The 15523-nt window shown below is 38.5% G+C and overlaps 1 protein-coding gene across 3 annotated transcripts in view; it reads right to left on the bottom strand.

Annotated features, from left to right (window-relative positions):
- Positions 1–159: 159 nt before the first annotated feature.
- The window catches only part of LOC121632294 (cytohesin-3), a 39099-nt gene continuing 23735 nt past the window's right edge, over positions 160–15523 (bottom strand). For all 3 annotated transcript variants that reach the window (XM_041973640.1, XM_041973641.1, XM_041973642.1), the window contains exons 6-13: positions 15062–15142; positions 14860–14972; positions 11934–12082; positions 11697–11808; positions 5554–5630; positions 3224–3295; positions 2948–3102; positions 160–1412 (exon numbers count right to left, since the gene is read on the bottom strand). In XM_041973640.1, coding sequence (XP_041829574.1) covers positions 1340–1412; positions 2948–3102; positions 3224–3295; positions 5554–5630; positions 11697–11808; positions 11934–12082; positions 14860–14972; positions 15062–15142 — 832 coding nt within the window. In that variant the 3' untranslated portion in view covers positions 160–1339. The remainder of the gene's footprint in view (positions 1413–2947; positions 3103–3223; positions 3296–5553; positions 5631–11696; positions 11809–11933; positions 12083–14859; positions 14973–15061; positions 15143–15523) is intronic.

The following is a 15523-nucleotide window of genomic DNA, read 5'->3' as shown; positions in this document are numbered from 1 at the left end:
GGTTTTCTTAAATGCACACACCGTTTTAGCTGCTTGGACCAGAACGGTGACTCAATGCACACATTTCTTCTTTATACTGTTTCCACATTTGAATTTACCAAAGATGATGGGTCAAGGACTTGTTTCTGAATTCACATGAACACAAATGCTATTTGATGATAAGCAATTATTTTTATTTAGGTTGTACATCCAGGTTTTTGGGAGCAGTTTTCCCGAACAAAAATCAAGTTTAAATGTAAAACTGTACGTAAACTGGCTCTGGGTTGCTAAGATTTCAGTCTACATTCACACACGTAGAGTTCTGAAAGTTCCAGTTTCTTATTTGTTTCATCTTTTTGAAGCATTTATACCTTTTTGATAGAGCATCTTGTATTATCTGTGCTCCACAATGAGCATGTGTTTCTTCCACTATTACAAGCTGTTGATGTTGAACTAAAAAGGTAAACTTGTAAAAACTACAACTTCATTTACATGCTACATGGACACAAAATATATATATAAAAAAAAACGGTATGTACATTATATACATGCTAAATATAAGTTGGGGGCTGTCTTTATTTGTAAAACAAAATAAATACAAAAAAATATCACAAAGGTGAATCCTCAGTACTTAAAATACTTTTCAGGTGAGTGTTAACTACAGCTTTTTAAATATCATGGTTACTTAAGATGTGGGAGTACACTGTAGTGTACAAGTATCGTCCTCAAACCCGTTTTCCGTTGCAGTCAAAGATTAAACATGTTAGAGAACTCTATGTATATGATCCAAACCTGAACCGAATAGAAACGAAACATATGCAGATGCAGTCACTTCTGTGTTATCAACCAGACCAGCTGAGTGATACGCTTGAGACTTTCAGAAGTTGCTATAAAATATCACTGTTGGCAGTTGTTGAAGGAGGTGAAGGTAAAAAATAAGAATCCTGCTGGCAAGTCTGGATGACAGGAGTACTGCAGTATATGGCGATGGATATTGAGGTTTTAAAATTCGAACTTAGTGTAGCAGGCAATTCCTGACAAGGCCAGCAGAGGGCAGTCTTTTCAAAAAGATTCTTTGATTACAGCCTTGGCTGTCTCTTCTTTCTTTCCTGATCCACAGCAATATTCAAAGTTTCTGCCAGACTAAATGTAATCTTTTTTCATGTCAGACAAAAATTGAGGCGCTCTCTTCAGGTAGAAATATAGGTGATCCACAGAGACCCACTTGGTTTTGCTGCTTGTCCTTCGGCCCTTAAACAACACCTGGAGGATCTTTGTGACTCCAGTAACACATACACATTCACAAGGATTCCTGGTCACTGGAGTGCTGCTGAAATATGTAGCTCAGGGTGAATGGTCATCATTTCTTATTGGCTATCCTCCTCTTCCTGGTGGCCAGCATGTCATAGAAAGGATCCCTGCTGATGCTCGCTCTGTGGAAGAAGACAAGAGCAGATTAACAACTGTGTCTAAGTGCTCTCAATAAACTGTAAATTGACAGCAGTTTAAACGGGAATTTTAAATGTGTGTGTATTTTTCTTAAAGAAAAAAAGGCAAGTCGGACTATTCAGGTGGTGCAATTCACAATTCTACCACTAGATGTCATTAAATCTCACACTTGACTTTAAGTAGTAAAAAATTGATAAAAAGCTGATGAAAGTTGCTCGTTTGCCGTTTTAGGAAGATTCAATTTTCAAATTGTTAAGATCTCCATTAGCCCCAATGCAATATATTTGTTAGTTAACTACTGGCTTTAATGTTTTGTGTTTGAAGGGTTTGAATGTTTTTATGACCAGATTTGTCAAAGAGTTTTTTTCTGAAAGCTACTTGCTGTTTGAAGGTGAGACTGGACTGAAACAGCAAAACCAAAACTGTGAGCAAAAAGCAGCTCTGTCAAGAGTAAATGCAAACGTAGGTGATTACAGATTACAGCTACAGAGAGTGTAAATTTAGCTTCATGTGAGCCTGTGACCTCTGTAGAAGAGTGAAAGATCCGTACCCTGATGTGCCGTTGGTGTCAGACAGAAAAAAAGCTGAGCATTTAGCTGGTTTCTGGCAGCTAAAATTTGCTGAGCTGAGACGTCCTTTATGCACATGCACAGCACCACAGCAGTCTCCAGCCTTGCAGATGAGTCAGGTGGGACAGTGTGTGTGTGAAATCTGCTGACCACAGGACAGTCTGCCACCTCACCAGTCCGGTCAACTGCAGCAGAACACTCTCTGTCCTGTGATCATTACTAACCCAACAGTACAAAAGATAGTCTTCACATAATTTAGCACACAAGACATTAATCATCAGAAGGTCTACTAACTAAATCTTCCAAACCAAGAAAAATGCACCTCTTTCCTCTTCTCCCCAACAAGATTTCAGGAATGCTCTCTAAATCCCACCACTTTCATTACACAGACACACATCTGTCAATATTAAGAGGTTTATAGCATCATTAGAGCATAGAAAGATTGAGTTATATCATTTTCCGTTATGCTATTGATCATATTTGCCAGTGAAGCTGAAGCTGAGTGGATGATAACCAGTCAGCTGATCCATAACCCACCAGGCCCAGATTACAGTGGCACCTCCACTCTCTCTAATGGATAACAAGACAGCAATGGGATGTAGGTGTAAATGCTGCCAAAACACTTATACGTTTGCAGCAAGAGCCTGAGGAGGTATGTGTGTGTGTGTTTCTCTTTGCTTGTTGAGCTCTAGCCAAAGGGAAGTGACCTTATCCAGCAGAGCAGGAATCACCTCTGAGTGTTATCTTCATGGCCGTGTGAGAAACAGTCACATTTAATCACCAGCCTGAGTGGTAAATTCTTGATTACGCTCACAGATTTGTGTGTGTGTGTGTGTTGGTTTCTCAGAGTGTCAAGGTCAGACATGAGTAAGTCCCTCATGGGAGCAGGCAGGCGTTGGCTAAGTGCCCTCTAAGTGTAAATGGATCCACTCTAACGCGCCGTCTCTTACTTGATGGATTTGATCCACTCCTCCTTTTCTTCCGGGGTCGGGGCTGATATCCTGTACACTACGTGGTTGCCCTCGACGACCCTCCCATCCGCCTCTGTCTTGCAGGCCTTGATAACCTGACCTTTGTGGTTGGGGTTGTAGAGCTCAAAGCAGTTCTGGTGGAAAAGAAATTTTTTTTTTTGAGTAAAAAAATAAAACAACTCTCTGTTGTGTTTTTGGATAATACAAATGAGAGAAATTTAAAATGACTGGGGAGCTGCTAGATTTGGTCCTTACAGGTTTTCTTGGTTCATCCACCTCTCTGATGCTGAGGTTTTCTAAAGGAATAATCCCACGAGGCTCTTTATCCTGAAGACAGAAACAAAACAACCTTCAGCATCAACACATCATTCATTCAGCACATGCATTTACCATCTAAGAGAGAGACAAGGAGAATTTCTGTGTGCAAACATGGGGCATAAAAACAAAGCAAGGATTGAGCCCAGATGTTCAAACACTCATAGTCTCTTAATAACTTCCCCGCCTGCTATGGTATTCTTCTTGGAAACCCTGTGACAGAAAAGTCATTTTGTTCTGTAACTGAGGAAGAACAAAAACATCATGAATTAAACATCTGTTAAAAAGGAATAAATGACAGAATAAATATGTATATCAGCAAATGTGGGAGCAAAAGAAATAAAATAATTCATTTTGTACATATTTGTTTCTCCATAAGTTTAATTATAGTATATATTTAAAGACAAATATTTTATTATTTACAGTAATTTATTCTTACTCTTTCACACTTTGTTTTTGCTTTTTCCATCTCCCGATAGCATTTAATATTTCCCTGTCAGGCATCCAGGAAATACCAACATCTGGCCTCAATCTAGCAGCTATCTGTGAATACGTCTAATGGTTTCTAACCTCTGTTATGCAGGGATAAGATGCTTCATTCACCAGCAAGACAGAAAAGTATAAACACAAAAAGGAACAAACATCAAGCCCATATGAAGCAGATCATGAAATGATATATATAAGCAATTTATTAATGATAATTTAGCCATGAAATAAAAAAAAATAATTTACTGGAATTTCTTGCTCTACATAAAAATAGATTAAAAAAATTAAGATGCTTGTTATTAAGCTTTTATGTTTTGTGTTTTTTTGTATGTTTATGTTGCCTTCTTTTATTTATTACTAATATAATGAATATTTATTTATTATATTTTTTTCTATTTTTGTGGTTAGAGGTGCACCATACACTACCTAACCTAACATTAGCCCATATTTTACATGAAATGTGTGACAATAACACACACTTCTAAAAGTAAAAAGGTCATAATATTTAACACAACTGTATCCTCAGCTTGGGTTGTGTCCAGTGATGATTAGTGAATGTCAAATGAAAAAATTAACAAAAAATTGGTTTTGTGAGCATTTTAACATTGTAATTAAGTTGTTTGTTGTTTGGGCTCAGATGAAACGTTAATCACATCATCAGCATCACAGATGTGCTCACATTTCTGTCATCTCAACTGTGTTTTTTTATTATTATTATTTATACAGGCAATTAAAATAATAACTGCAACAACCACAAATTACAAATCAAAATAATTTTTGTCAAAAAGATGATCCTTGACATGACATGACTTCCTGCAGCAGCTTTCATTTCCACCGTGTATCAAGGTGTGTTTAAAGTTAAAGCACGTTGAAAGGTTTTTATTCATCCTGGTCATGTAAGGGACAGCACCCGAGGGAGGGGTAACCCTACACTCTCTATCCATTCACTCTCCAACACATCGTGTCAGCTGAGCCCAGATATGAGGGGTGTGTGTGTGTGTGTGAGTGTTGAGGTAGGGAGGCAGGGGGGACCTTGAGGAACAACTCTGTGGCCTGCTTGTCATCTTTCTTCTAATGAGGGGGCACAGCAGGGGGCTAGGAAATACCACGGGCCAGCTGCTCACAGCTGGCTCAGTGTGTGCTGCTAACCCCCCACAGCCACCACAGCAGGCATTTGTGTGCTGAGGGATTCCTATCCATGGGGTTTGGGGGTGGGGCACTTGGCTTACAGCTTAGCAGGGCCAGATGTGTTGCTGTAGACTTTGCAGATGTTTCCCATGATGCCTCATGTTAATTGCTGGAGTGTGGCTCATTTCGGTCAAAGGGGCTGCATCTGTTAAATAGTAAACCTGCAGGGCAAAGACCTGTGCTCTGTCTTTTGAGTGTGTTTGTGTGTGTGTGACAGAGACAGAGCGAGAGAAACATGGACTGAATGGATTGCCCTTTGTTTAATTTATCACCTTTGTTTACAATTAATCATTTTAAAATTGACAAATAAAAAAATAATACATCTTAAAAATGCAAAACTATATAAGGTGTAATTTCAAACAGGAAGAGTTTGACAGTTTGAGAAGATAAATACAAAATCATGACAGTTTTGACCGTTGCTGTCATTATAAGGTTGCCAAGCAACCAGAGGATGCAGCACAAATGAAGCAAATCATCGTCTAGTTAATAAATTTGCAATAATGCTTTGTTGATTTCTGTTAAAAGCCAATCCGACCCTGTCCTTTAAACTAGAGTTTCAACGTTAGACAGAAGCACACTGAAACTGAATTACTTACTGTTGTGTATTCAAAGTAATAGAGGCAGTTGTCAGTCAGAATAAACCATCTTCTCTTCCACGTTTTCACCCGGCCGCCTGTTGAAGAGAAATGCACCAACATTTGAGCTGAAACTGAAGGGTTGACAGTGTTTGTGCATGTAGAAGCTAACCTACAGAAGACCCCAGTTCCACGTGCCACATCTGGTTCAGATCATTGTCTCCCTGCGTTATAAGGCTGGATGTGCCTGCATCCCCCCACCCCCCCAGAGATTGATGCCCGCAGGCGAGTACAAGGGAGAAGGGTTTGTGTGTATGTGTGTGTGTGAAGACAGTTGAACCCTGTGTTACCTTCAAGGAGAAATCTCAGACACGTACAGAGCACATACGTGTGAGAACTGAAGTAGCAGGGAGCACTGGTGGTCTGACTAGTGATGGCTACCGGCTATAGGAGCTCAGATTGAAATGACTCTTGATTGTTCCAAAGAAACTTACGTATCTGTTTGTTTACAATGCAATTAAACCTCTGAATGTAGGCGTGGTATCAGGAAGAAACCATTTAAAGAGGCGCGAGCGGTCCATCTGCCTGCATCGTCAGATAAAACTAGATTATTGGGATTATTGGATTTTCTGTTAATTACACCATAAGTGTGCAATCTGTAATTAACCTATGTGATCAATGTACAATGTGCAACATGTGCACCATATTAACATGTTTGCTGACTGTGTGGAATGTAAAAAAGTAGCCGTTACTGATGTCATCTATATGCAATGTCCACATGACCTAGATTCTTGTTCTATACTCAAAACTAAAGTGGTATCCAGAATTTAATTATTAACCAAAAATCTTCATTTGACTTAATTATAACAGATACAGCTGCATTTTATTCAATAAAGTGGAAAGATGATTTACAGCTACAATATGTACGTTTTACCTTTCTGTAGTTGACAGAAAAGTCTGAGCAGGGAACTGCTAATCTCCCCTCAGCCACATGTTTGTCATCGACAAAATATGGCATTTGTAATGTTTATCTACTGCAGAGCCTCCCAGGTTTGCATGTATCACTGAGGTTTATTTTATTGATATTTCAGAAAAAAAGCAGGAGTAAAAAAATAGCAATCAATTTTTTGTGTTATAGCAAAAGGAAACTACATTTAGAAAATCCCTCAAGTTACATTGACTCAAATGATTAATTAAGTTAAAGGCTTCACATGCTAGATACCCTCGATAATGTACAATACCTGGCAATGTATGTGTTTTGTTTTTTTTTGTTTTTTTTTAGGCTGCAAGCAAATGTATAGTTTTATATTACCTTTTTTTATTTACTGCATTTTAAAGATTTATAACATGACATCACGTCTCTTTACTGTTGTCTAAGAAGAACCTTTTTTGGAACTTTTACTTAAGTCAAACTGATTAGTTTTGTACTTCTGATAGATGGTGTGATGCAGACCATTTATAAAAAAATGGACCCCTGGGAAATCTGACAGCCTGTTGGATGATTAAAGGTAGGGGAAAGAATAAATAATGACCAGACTGCACACTTTTTTTCTAAGATGTCTGAATCTAAAACATTTTAAAAAATAACTTGAATATATTCCCATGTGAAATGTAGTGGAGAGGAGGAACACATCAGCAGAAAATAGAAATATAAAAGTAAAGTATCTCAAAGGAGTACTTCGGTAAATGTACTTTATTTTCCAGCATTGACTGTGTTCCAGTGCGTGAGGACAAGATGTGACTGACAGAGGTGGCTATGTCTTTATGACCTCGTCAGCCTCTGAAATATACTCTACATAACCACATTTTTTGACATGCTGTCCAAGTTTTATGATGATGGGTTCAGGCACAGCAGCAGGCTCAGTCATTGAGAGCGCAGACATGGATTTCACAGCAGCAAAGCAGTGCAGAAGCAATCCTTACTGAATACTATAAAACAACATTTAAAACTAAAATAATAAGAAATCATCTCTCATTAGACCCATGTGGGGCTGCGCCCAATGGAGAATTTGCTAATGTGAAAGTGAAGCTGGTGAGAGCGGCAGTGAGAAGTGGCAGGGTGGGAACACAGGAAGATGGATGAAGAGGAGTAAGGGTCTTCTTTATTTCTCTGCATGACCAGCCAAACAGCAGTAGGTGTGTATTCTCACAGCTCAAACTCAAGCAGGCCATTCACTGAAGCTCGAGCATGGCTGTGCGTTTTAGCTAGAAAGGAGCTGAATGACCAGCAGGGTAGTCTCTACTGGTACAGACCATGAGGTGACCTGTTCAGTTTACTCATAATGTTTGTCTCAGGCAATTTACAAGCGAAAAAGGTTTTACTTATTCTATAGCAATGCAAGCTAATGTTATTTAAAGAGCAACACCAAAATCTCTAGCAGTTTTGATTGAAGATATCTGGCTTCCTACAGTCTTTTTATGAAATACATAGACAGTGTTCTGTCCAATCTCTATCAGTGAGTACATCACCATGGTGTCTGTGTGCAAAACAGCGTAATGTGACATTGTCAGCTTGTATTACTAGTAATAGCTTGCCTGTTTAGTGAAACCAACAATTAGAAAATCCTACTGGGTTTAAAACATCCAATTAATGGGTTTCTGTCTGTGCGCATCTAGTGGACAGAAAATGGTGCCTGACCCTGGTTTGTTTAGCAGAGATGACAAGGCATTTACCTAAAACAATTAGCAACAAAAATAAACTGAAATTGTTTAATCTTTAGAGGCGACTACCAAGAGCTCATTTACTAAGAGAAAAGGCCTGGCAGCCAATAAAAGTGCAGTCTGACGTCTAATGAGACAAAAAAGCCTTAAAGTTTCTGCAACACCTATTTCATGCCTATGTTATCTATTTCTTATAGCAACATAGCCAAAAACACTATATATATTTAAGGATTCATACATGTTTATTAGCTTATCTAATCATTTATTTTCAATAATAGTGATGTGATTTCTCAGCATATTTGATAACAAACACTGTATATTAACAGGCTAATCTGTGTGGCCAGCTAACTCAGAGTAAGCTAGCTGCTACTTGGATTTTGTGTAGTATTTGCTGTAGGTGTAACTCTTTTACATGTTGAGGGTTGTAAAGTATATCTTGTTGAGAAAAAAATATATATTTTTGACGTTTATAAGTAAGAAACCTATCTATGGGAGTGTGGTCAACTTGGATTTCAACTTTTGGAGCACATGGAAAGCAGCACGTCATCTGACATTGTGTTAGCTTAGCGCAAAGTCTGGAAACAAAGATAAAAAAAAATTGTTAAAAAAATAATAATATTATTTAAAAAACAATACTAATTGCTAATTTCTTTATGGCTCTGACATCTATTTTCCAGGCTGTAGTACCGTTAGTGAAAAGTATTAGTTTAAGACAATTATCTTTTACGCTAGGACATGTCTTAATCTTGAATTAGCGCTCTCTGTGTGCACCAGCTGAGACAAGCCCTGTGCGTCATCCAACCTCTTAGAAAGCCACAAGAGAAATGCAGCCAATCCCCATGCAGATCAATGACCTCAAACTTGCCTTGCCTCTTTAAAGAGATAACCCATCACCTCACTGTGCTAATGAACATATCTGTCCTCTTACAGCTGATACAACAAGCCAAATATATAAGGTAGCTAGCATGTTCGGGGGCCCAGTGCGCTTAAGAGATAATGGCAGCCAATGCCAGTACGAGAGCACTCTGTGATGAACTGGGAGGATGGAGCTAAATGTTACCTACCTCCTAATACAAAGATTTAAGGGGGAACAGCCATCACAGAGAAGAATGAAAGAACATAACAAAAGGTGAGAGAAAAGGAGTGAGAAACAAAACCAACAAAACACTGAAGGATTTGGAAAAAGACAGATCACCATGATAGAGGGTGGATAGAGAAGCTAAAAGTGCTAGCTAGCTACTAGCTTAGAATGAGAAGGCACAAGACAAAGAAGAGAGATCACAAGATGATGGAAGTACAGGAACATACTGCAGTTGTTAAAAATGACAAATCTTCTAACAACCACAATGGAGATTGAGTTTTCTGGGCAAAAATGAGCCTGGTCCCAAAATCCTGACCTATGTACTGTTTAATAAAAACAATAACTAACACTATAACTAACACCAGTTTGCACCAGAGTGTGCAAGCTGAAGACAAGCAGTCTACAGCCATTTTTAATTACAGCAGATAAACCGCTGATATTGTCATGCTAATATGCTTACTGTGACATTGCTAACATGCTACAGATAATATAAAAAGAAAAGACTAGCTTAAACACCTGGTCCACATTTTCTGCATCAGGTGGTGGTGCAGGTATGATGAGTTAATGGTGATATTCAAATTCCCATTAACTCCTCATGGACATAAAAACTGTGACAATATTGTGGGCTTCAATTATTTTTAACTGTTCTTTGCAGTGCAGCATACGTCTTAGGTTATGATAAAAAGGACTTGTCACAATGCTTTTGAATGTTCTACAATGTCCTTTAGCTTATCAAGTTATCTAAACTCACTGTTACCTTCCTGTTAATGACAATTATTGACTACAGCTGGCAACTGTAACCCTCATCTGAGAGGAAACAAGTCTGAGTGGTCAGGAACAACCTAGAGACCACCACCCACAGGCCTGCTGTGAACTATGATGCCGCTGAGCAGTTTTAAATCCCCAATTTAGAAAGAGCTGTTTAAAATGTAAATTAAAAACAATGCAAAATAACAAATAAATATAGATAAATGCTTTATTGATCCTGAAAAACATTTGGGGACTCAGCAGCATAAAAAAATTTAAAATCAACATAAATAATAAAAATATAAATAAATTGAAATAAAGTAACATAAAAAATAAAGTATGTAAAAAATAAGTATAAAAAAAGTAGCATTTGTCAAGATTTCACAATCTGATAATCTCATTGCTTTGTTTTTTTTTTTAAATTTTATACAGCACCTCAAATGTTTTTGAAAGTGAGGCTGTACAACGCCAGAGACTATAAAGTAACTATCTAATAGAAAACTCTGCTCTAAAATTGACAACTTAAAACTTGAGGGTCATTTGCAGCTAACCACATTGAAGAAAAAATCTTCTGGTGTCGTTATTAGGTGCACATTAATAGAAATATATTGAAAAAACGTGCCACCTAAAGAAAACTATACCAGGTGTCGTTCTCTGGGACTGAGTAACACCAGAGGTGGTTGCTCACACAAAGCTGGAGATTTAATAAAGCAGACATGTTACATCACACTGCTAAAAAAAACCTAAACCATCCAATAGAGAGCTAAATTATGAGCGCAAGTATAGAGGTGAAATGACTGAATGAAGATGACTTTAAATCATGACACTGTTATTATTGAGCTGATTCTGCAACTCTGGTTTAATGTGTGTAAGCAAAAAGTGATGCACTGCTGAGCCACCTCTGTCTGGTCTGTTTATATTTCCAAAGAAAAGCTGTGGCAGCTTAACTTGAATGTAAGTTTTGCACCGTTATGATCATTGGCTGAAAAAGTCCAAGTACTCCACTTCATGCATTGGTGATGGTTGTGGAATGGAAATAAAACAGTCAAACATATTATTGAGGAGTCGTGACATCAGTGCTTTTAAAAAATATGTAGACTGCTATTTAAAATAAAGTTAATTACCAAAAAAAAAACATGAAGTTTTGTTGAACTTAATAGATTGTTCAAAGAAAACTAAAGAATTTGCACCCTGAACTCTGACAGATGTAAGAACAGGTCAAATGAATAACTAAAAACCCAACTTTGCATTGACATTCTTGGATATGATGGGTGAAGATATGCTTACAATCTGAACTAAACCTGAAAAACATTACACAATGATTTATGAAGCACTTCAAAGTCAGAACAGCTGCTGGAAGCTCTGTTTTAAATGTTGTTGTAACCAGACCTTTAATACTCTAAAAAAAAGCATTTTAAAGTTTCATAAGTGAAATTAACAGACCATCAGCTCTTTACATCTGTCATACACCGTATGCTGTGCAGTATCATCACAGTCATTGTTGCCCAGAACTCATCAACCTCCAACATGGCCACCAGAAAACCCAAAATGAAAACAGACATGCAGAATAGTTAACCTAGAAAATTAAAAGAACCTTTCCTAAAAGTGATACAGAGGCTCTGCCGACATTAATTAACATAATCTTAGTTACATTTGAGGCTCTGGATGTACATACCGAGCTTTAAGAGCCAGCCTTCTCTGTCAGGGTTGAAGAATGTGTGGGTCAGATCATTCCCATCGTCCTCTGGAATTTTGAAGGGCTCGTTTTTGATACTGTCATAAAGGTTCTGCCAACAGGGGAGGAAAACTATTAATCTTACTGGGAAACATAGGAGGACATGCCTCATTTGTGTGGAGTATGTGTGGCAGAAGTATCACAGATTATCAATCACACGCACAGACAAATCCTCACCCTGAGAAGCTCCTCTGGCAGATCCCCTCCTTCATTGATGCCCCTGTTCATGGAGATAAAGCGCTCCACGGGGGGCTTGTCTCTAACGTTAGGGTTGTGCAGACTGGTGTTGAGCATGATGATAGCGAATGACAGCACATAGCAGGTATCTGCAACAGAAGGGGTTCAGAGCATTCAGGCATTGATAACACGTTCACACAGAGTCTCTGTCTGGATGAATACATAATATACCAGACACATAATTATTCAGATTGGATTGTAGCTTCTTTTCAGCTTCAGTTCACAGCCTGATGTCTTATGTTTAAATTTGGTAGCAATTGCAGGTCCTATTGATGTGTTAATTAAAAGTCAATGACAATGCCTTTATTTTAAATCATCATATCAATAATGCTAAAAGTCTTACTGAACTAAATTAGGGGGGTCTTAACAATGAAAAAAGTTTTTGTAACTTGGGTGAGTGGTGATTTTTGTTAGATTCATTTCAGTGCTGAAAAATCATTTGCATATATCAAATTTAAAAAAATCTCAGGGTTAGGTACAAAGTGGTGATGGTAGGGGTTAGGGGGTAGGTAATGCTTTGTGCCAATGGATACTCCATGCAATGAAAAACCAGACATGCATGTGTGTTGGTAAGATGGGTTGACAGGCTCTCTGCTGTGGGTTGACGCTCAGACTCACACGGGCCAGTGGCTGACTGTAAATGAATCATTCATCCCCCTCTGTCTGTCTGCTTTCCCTGACACACGGTCCTGTGCCGCCTATTGTCTGTCTACCCCATTGTAAAAAAAAAAGAGGAGCTCTGAACACAGTGCTGTACTGTGGGGAAAGTGGCGCGAGAGCAAGAGGAATGTCAGTGTAGTCAAAAACAGAAAGACTGATAAGCAGGACGAGGCAGTAGGTTTCTCATGCATGCTCATAGTAATTAAAGCTTTGAGATTGTGTTGTGTTTTTAAGGGCTCAGTTTGTGATTACTGTCACAGACAAGCCTCCATGCTGATGTTCTGTCCTGCACCCCCAACTGACTGTCTCACACATACACATAAATGAATATGCATGGCTGCCTATGTGCACATGGTGCCACTAAAGAAAGGCACACTCGTAATTCTTAAAAATGCAAACTGACCGGTTAAAAAAATTAACATTTATAAGCTTTTATCCTAATTATCACTACAATTTCTATACCAAGCTTTGATTACTTTAACTTTTACTTCTAAGCATTAGTATTTGCTCAGTTGTGCATCACCAGGTGATCTATTAACCTGAAGATCACCAGGGTTTAGAGTATGCTATCTCCATGGGACAGCATACACCTGTGACAGCACTGTACACAAAAAGGTCAAAAACCTCTTTAATTATTCACTGACAGATGTAGCTGTAGATTTTGTTTATACCAAGACCAAGTATCACTCAGCCAGGTTGACTCTTACTGAATCATGGATGATCCTTGTTTGTTGGTGGTTGTTTACTCAGAAGCTGCAGCCAACTGGAATCTGCATTTTAATCTGGTTAATCCACATTGAAGTGTAGTTACAGTAACTCTTATGGCTTAATGACTGAAATGTATTTAAAAAAAAAGAGGCCATCATGCACACATCCTATTAGAGTCCCTCAGGCAGTATTTCTGTTGGCACATTAGAGCAGGCTGCTTGTCAGTGATGGCTTTACCCAACATATTGGATTGCACACTTTACTCTTATGTGAATAGACGGCACTGTGAGCACAGTTGTGCCACAAATGGGGGTAGGTGTGCTTCAGTTTCCAATAGTTAAACAGAAAGATTAGGTCAATTTGACTATAGAGTTAGCCAGCTGCAACTGTGGTGACTGAGAGTGTGGGAAGAGCATGGAGCAAAAAAGACTCACCACGTTTCCACACAAAACCCAAAACTTATCCCTTTGCATGTAAAAAAAAAAAAATAGCAGCGGAAGGAAAACTATCTCTGTGCAGACAGAAAATGCAAACAGGACTGTAAATGATGTTGTGTGCATGCCAGACCTGTAGTGGTTTGTGAAACTTTGCAGTGACACCCCATATATGCACCACAGCCAAATCAGATCGGAGGGCGCAACACTTGTTCTCCAAGGTCTTATCCTGAGGCAAATGTTGGTAACCTTCCGCATGTATAAAGATGTATTGATTATCTGGCATATTATCTATGTAACTTCCCTTACAGCATAAATGTAACACAAGAAGTAGGTTTTGCTTTAAAAGACCAAATAACTTAGCGTTGTCATGTAAACAGGGCCTAAGTAAAGGAAAAGAAAAAGATAGTGGATAAAAGACTGAGGTATATATGGGATATAACAATATATTTAAATAAATATAGAAATAAAAAATGAGATTATCAAGAGGAGCCTTATACCCATAAAGCAAATTTGTCCAGCACAACACAGCAGCCAGACCATCATTCTGTTTGCTCCAATGCTGGACAGAATACGTAAAAAAAAAAAAAAAAACTCAAATTACTATCATTCTTCTGCCTCCAAATGGTGGTAACAGAAATGCAAACTTTACCGAAATGATGAAAACACTGGTTGTGAAATTAAACAAATACTTAAAAAAAAAAACCTAACACTGTTAAACAACAAATAGCTTAAAATCAGGTCAAATCAACATGTTTTGAACACCAGAGGGACAACTGTCAACTGTCAGAGTGTCTCTGTCAACTTCAGCATGCTGTTTTGTTACTTTAAAGTCATCAAGATTCACACCTAAATGAAACTTCCTAACAAGTTAGCTACAGTTTTTCTATAAAAAAAAATACCCATCCTTGCTAAAAGCAGAAACATAAAGCATCCATTACATTCCACTGCTTTGACTTCGGTTGGCTTTTTGGCGAAAAAGATGGTAACACAGATATACTAGACTTCATCTGTGAAGGCCTGTCTGAGGGGAAAAATTAACATGAACCTGCTGAGCATCTAACCTGTGGACTGGAAGACCCCGGGGTTGCACTGGCAGTAGCGTGACGCAAATGCCTCCATCATACGGTCAATCTTCTGAGCTTCGCCTGGTAAACGGAAACTCCACAGGAACTGCCTACAACACAGAGGACTCAGGGTAAGCACGATGTAGCTTTGGTAAACATATTGATTTTTGGTTCAATATTAATTAAACAATCTTCTGACCGTAGTGCTTGAACAAGGTTCAGATCCGCAAATTCATGCAGCTCCACGAAAGCCTGAAGCACTTTGATGTTGAAGTCATCCCTAGTGGAGAAAACAAAACAAAAACCCAAATTTTCAGTATCACTCATCATGAAGCTAAAAGTTTTCATAGAGTAAAAAGATCCATCCAGGAGATATCATAACTCTTCTGAAGACAGGGTGGGGGAAGTCATATTCAATCCAGGAAAGCATTTTTCTTCTGCATTCTTCTCATATTTTTGCATTTATTCGTATCAGATGCTCTGCAGGTCTGGAAACAGTTTAAACAGCTGGCCAACACTGAGGGCAGGCGGGGTGGGGGGGGGTGGGGGGTTGACGGATGGAAAAACAGCAAAGAGGCCAAACACACACACAGGCTTCTTTTTGTCAAACACTGCTCTCAGACTGTGGTCACAGCTTCTTTGATCATATTTACCGTACAAT

This window comes from Melanotaenia boesemani, chromosome 21, assembly GCF_017639745.1.
Source record: "Melanotaenia boesemani isolate fMelBoe1 chromosome 21, fMelBoe1.pri, whole genome shotgun sequence".
Lineage (NCBI taxonomy): Eukaryota > Metazoa > Chordata > Actinopteri > Atheriniformes > Melanotaeniidae > Melanotaenia > Melanotaenia boesemani.
The sequence above is the reverse complement of the archived record's forward strand: the minus strand, read 5'-3'. Positions and strand labels throughout refer to the sequence as shown.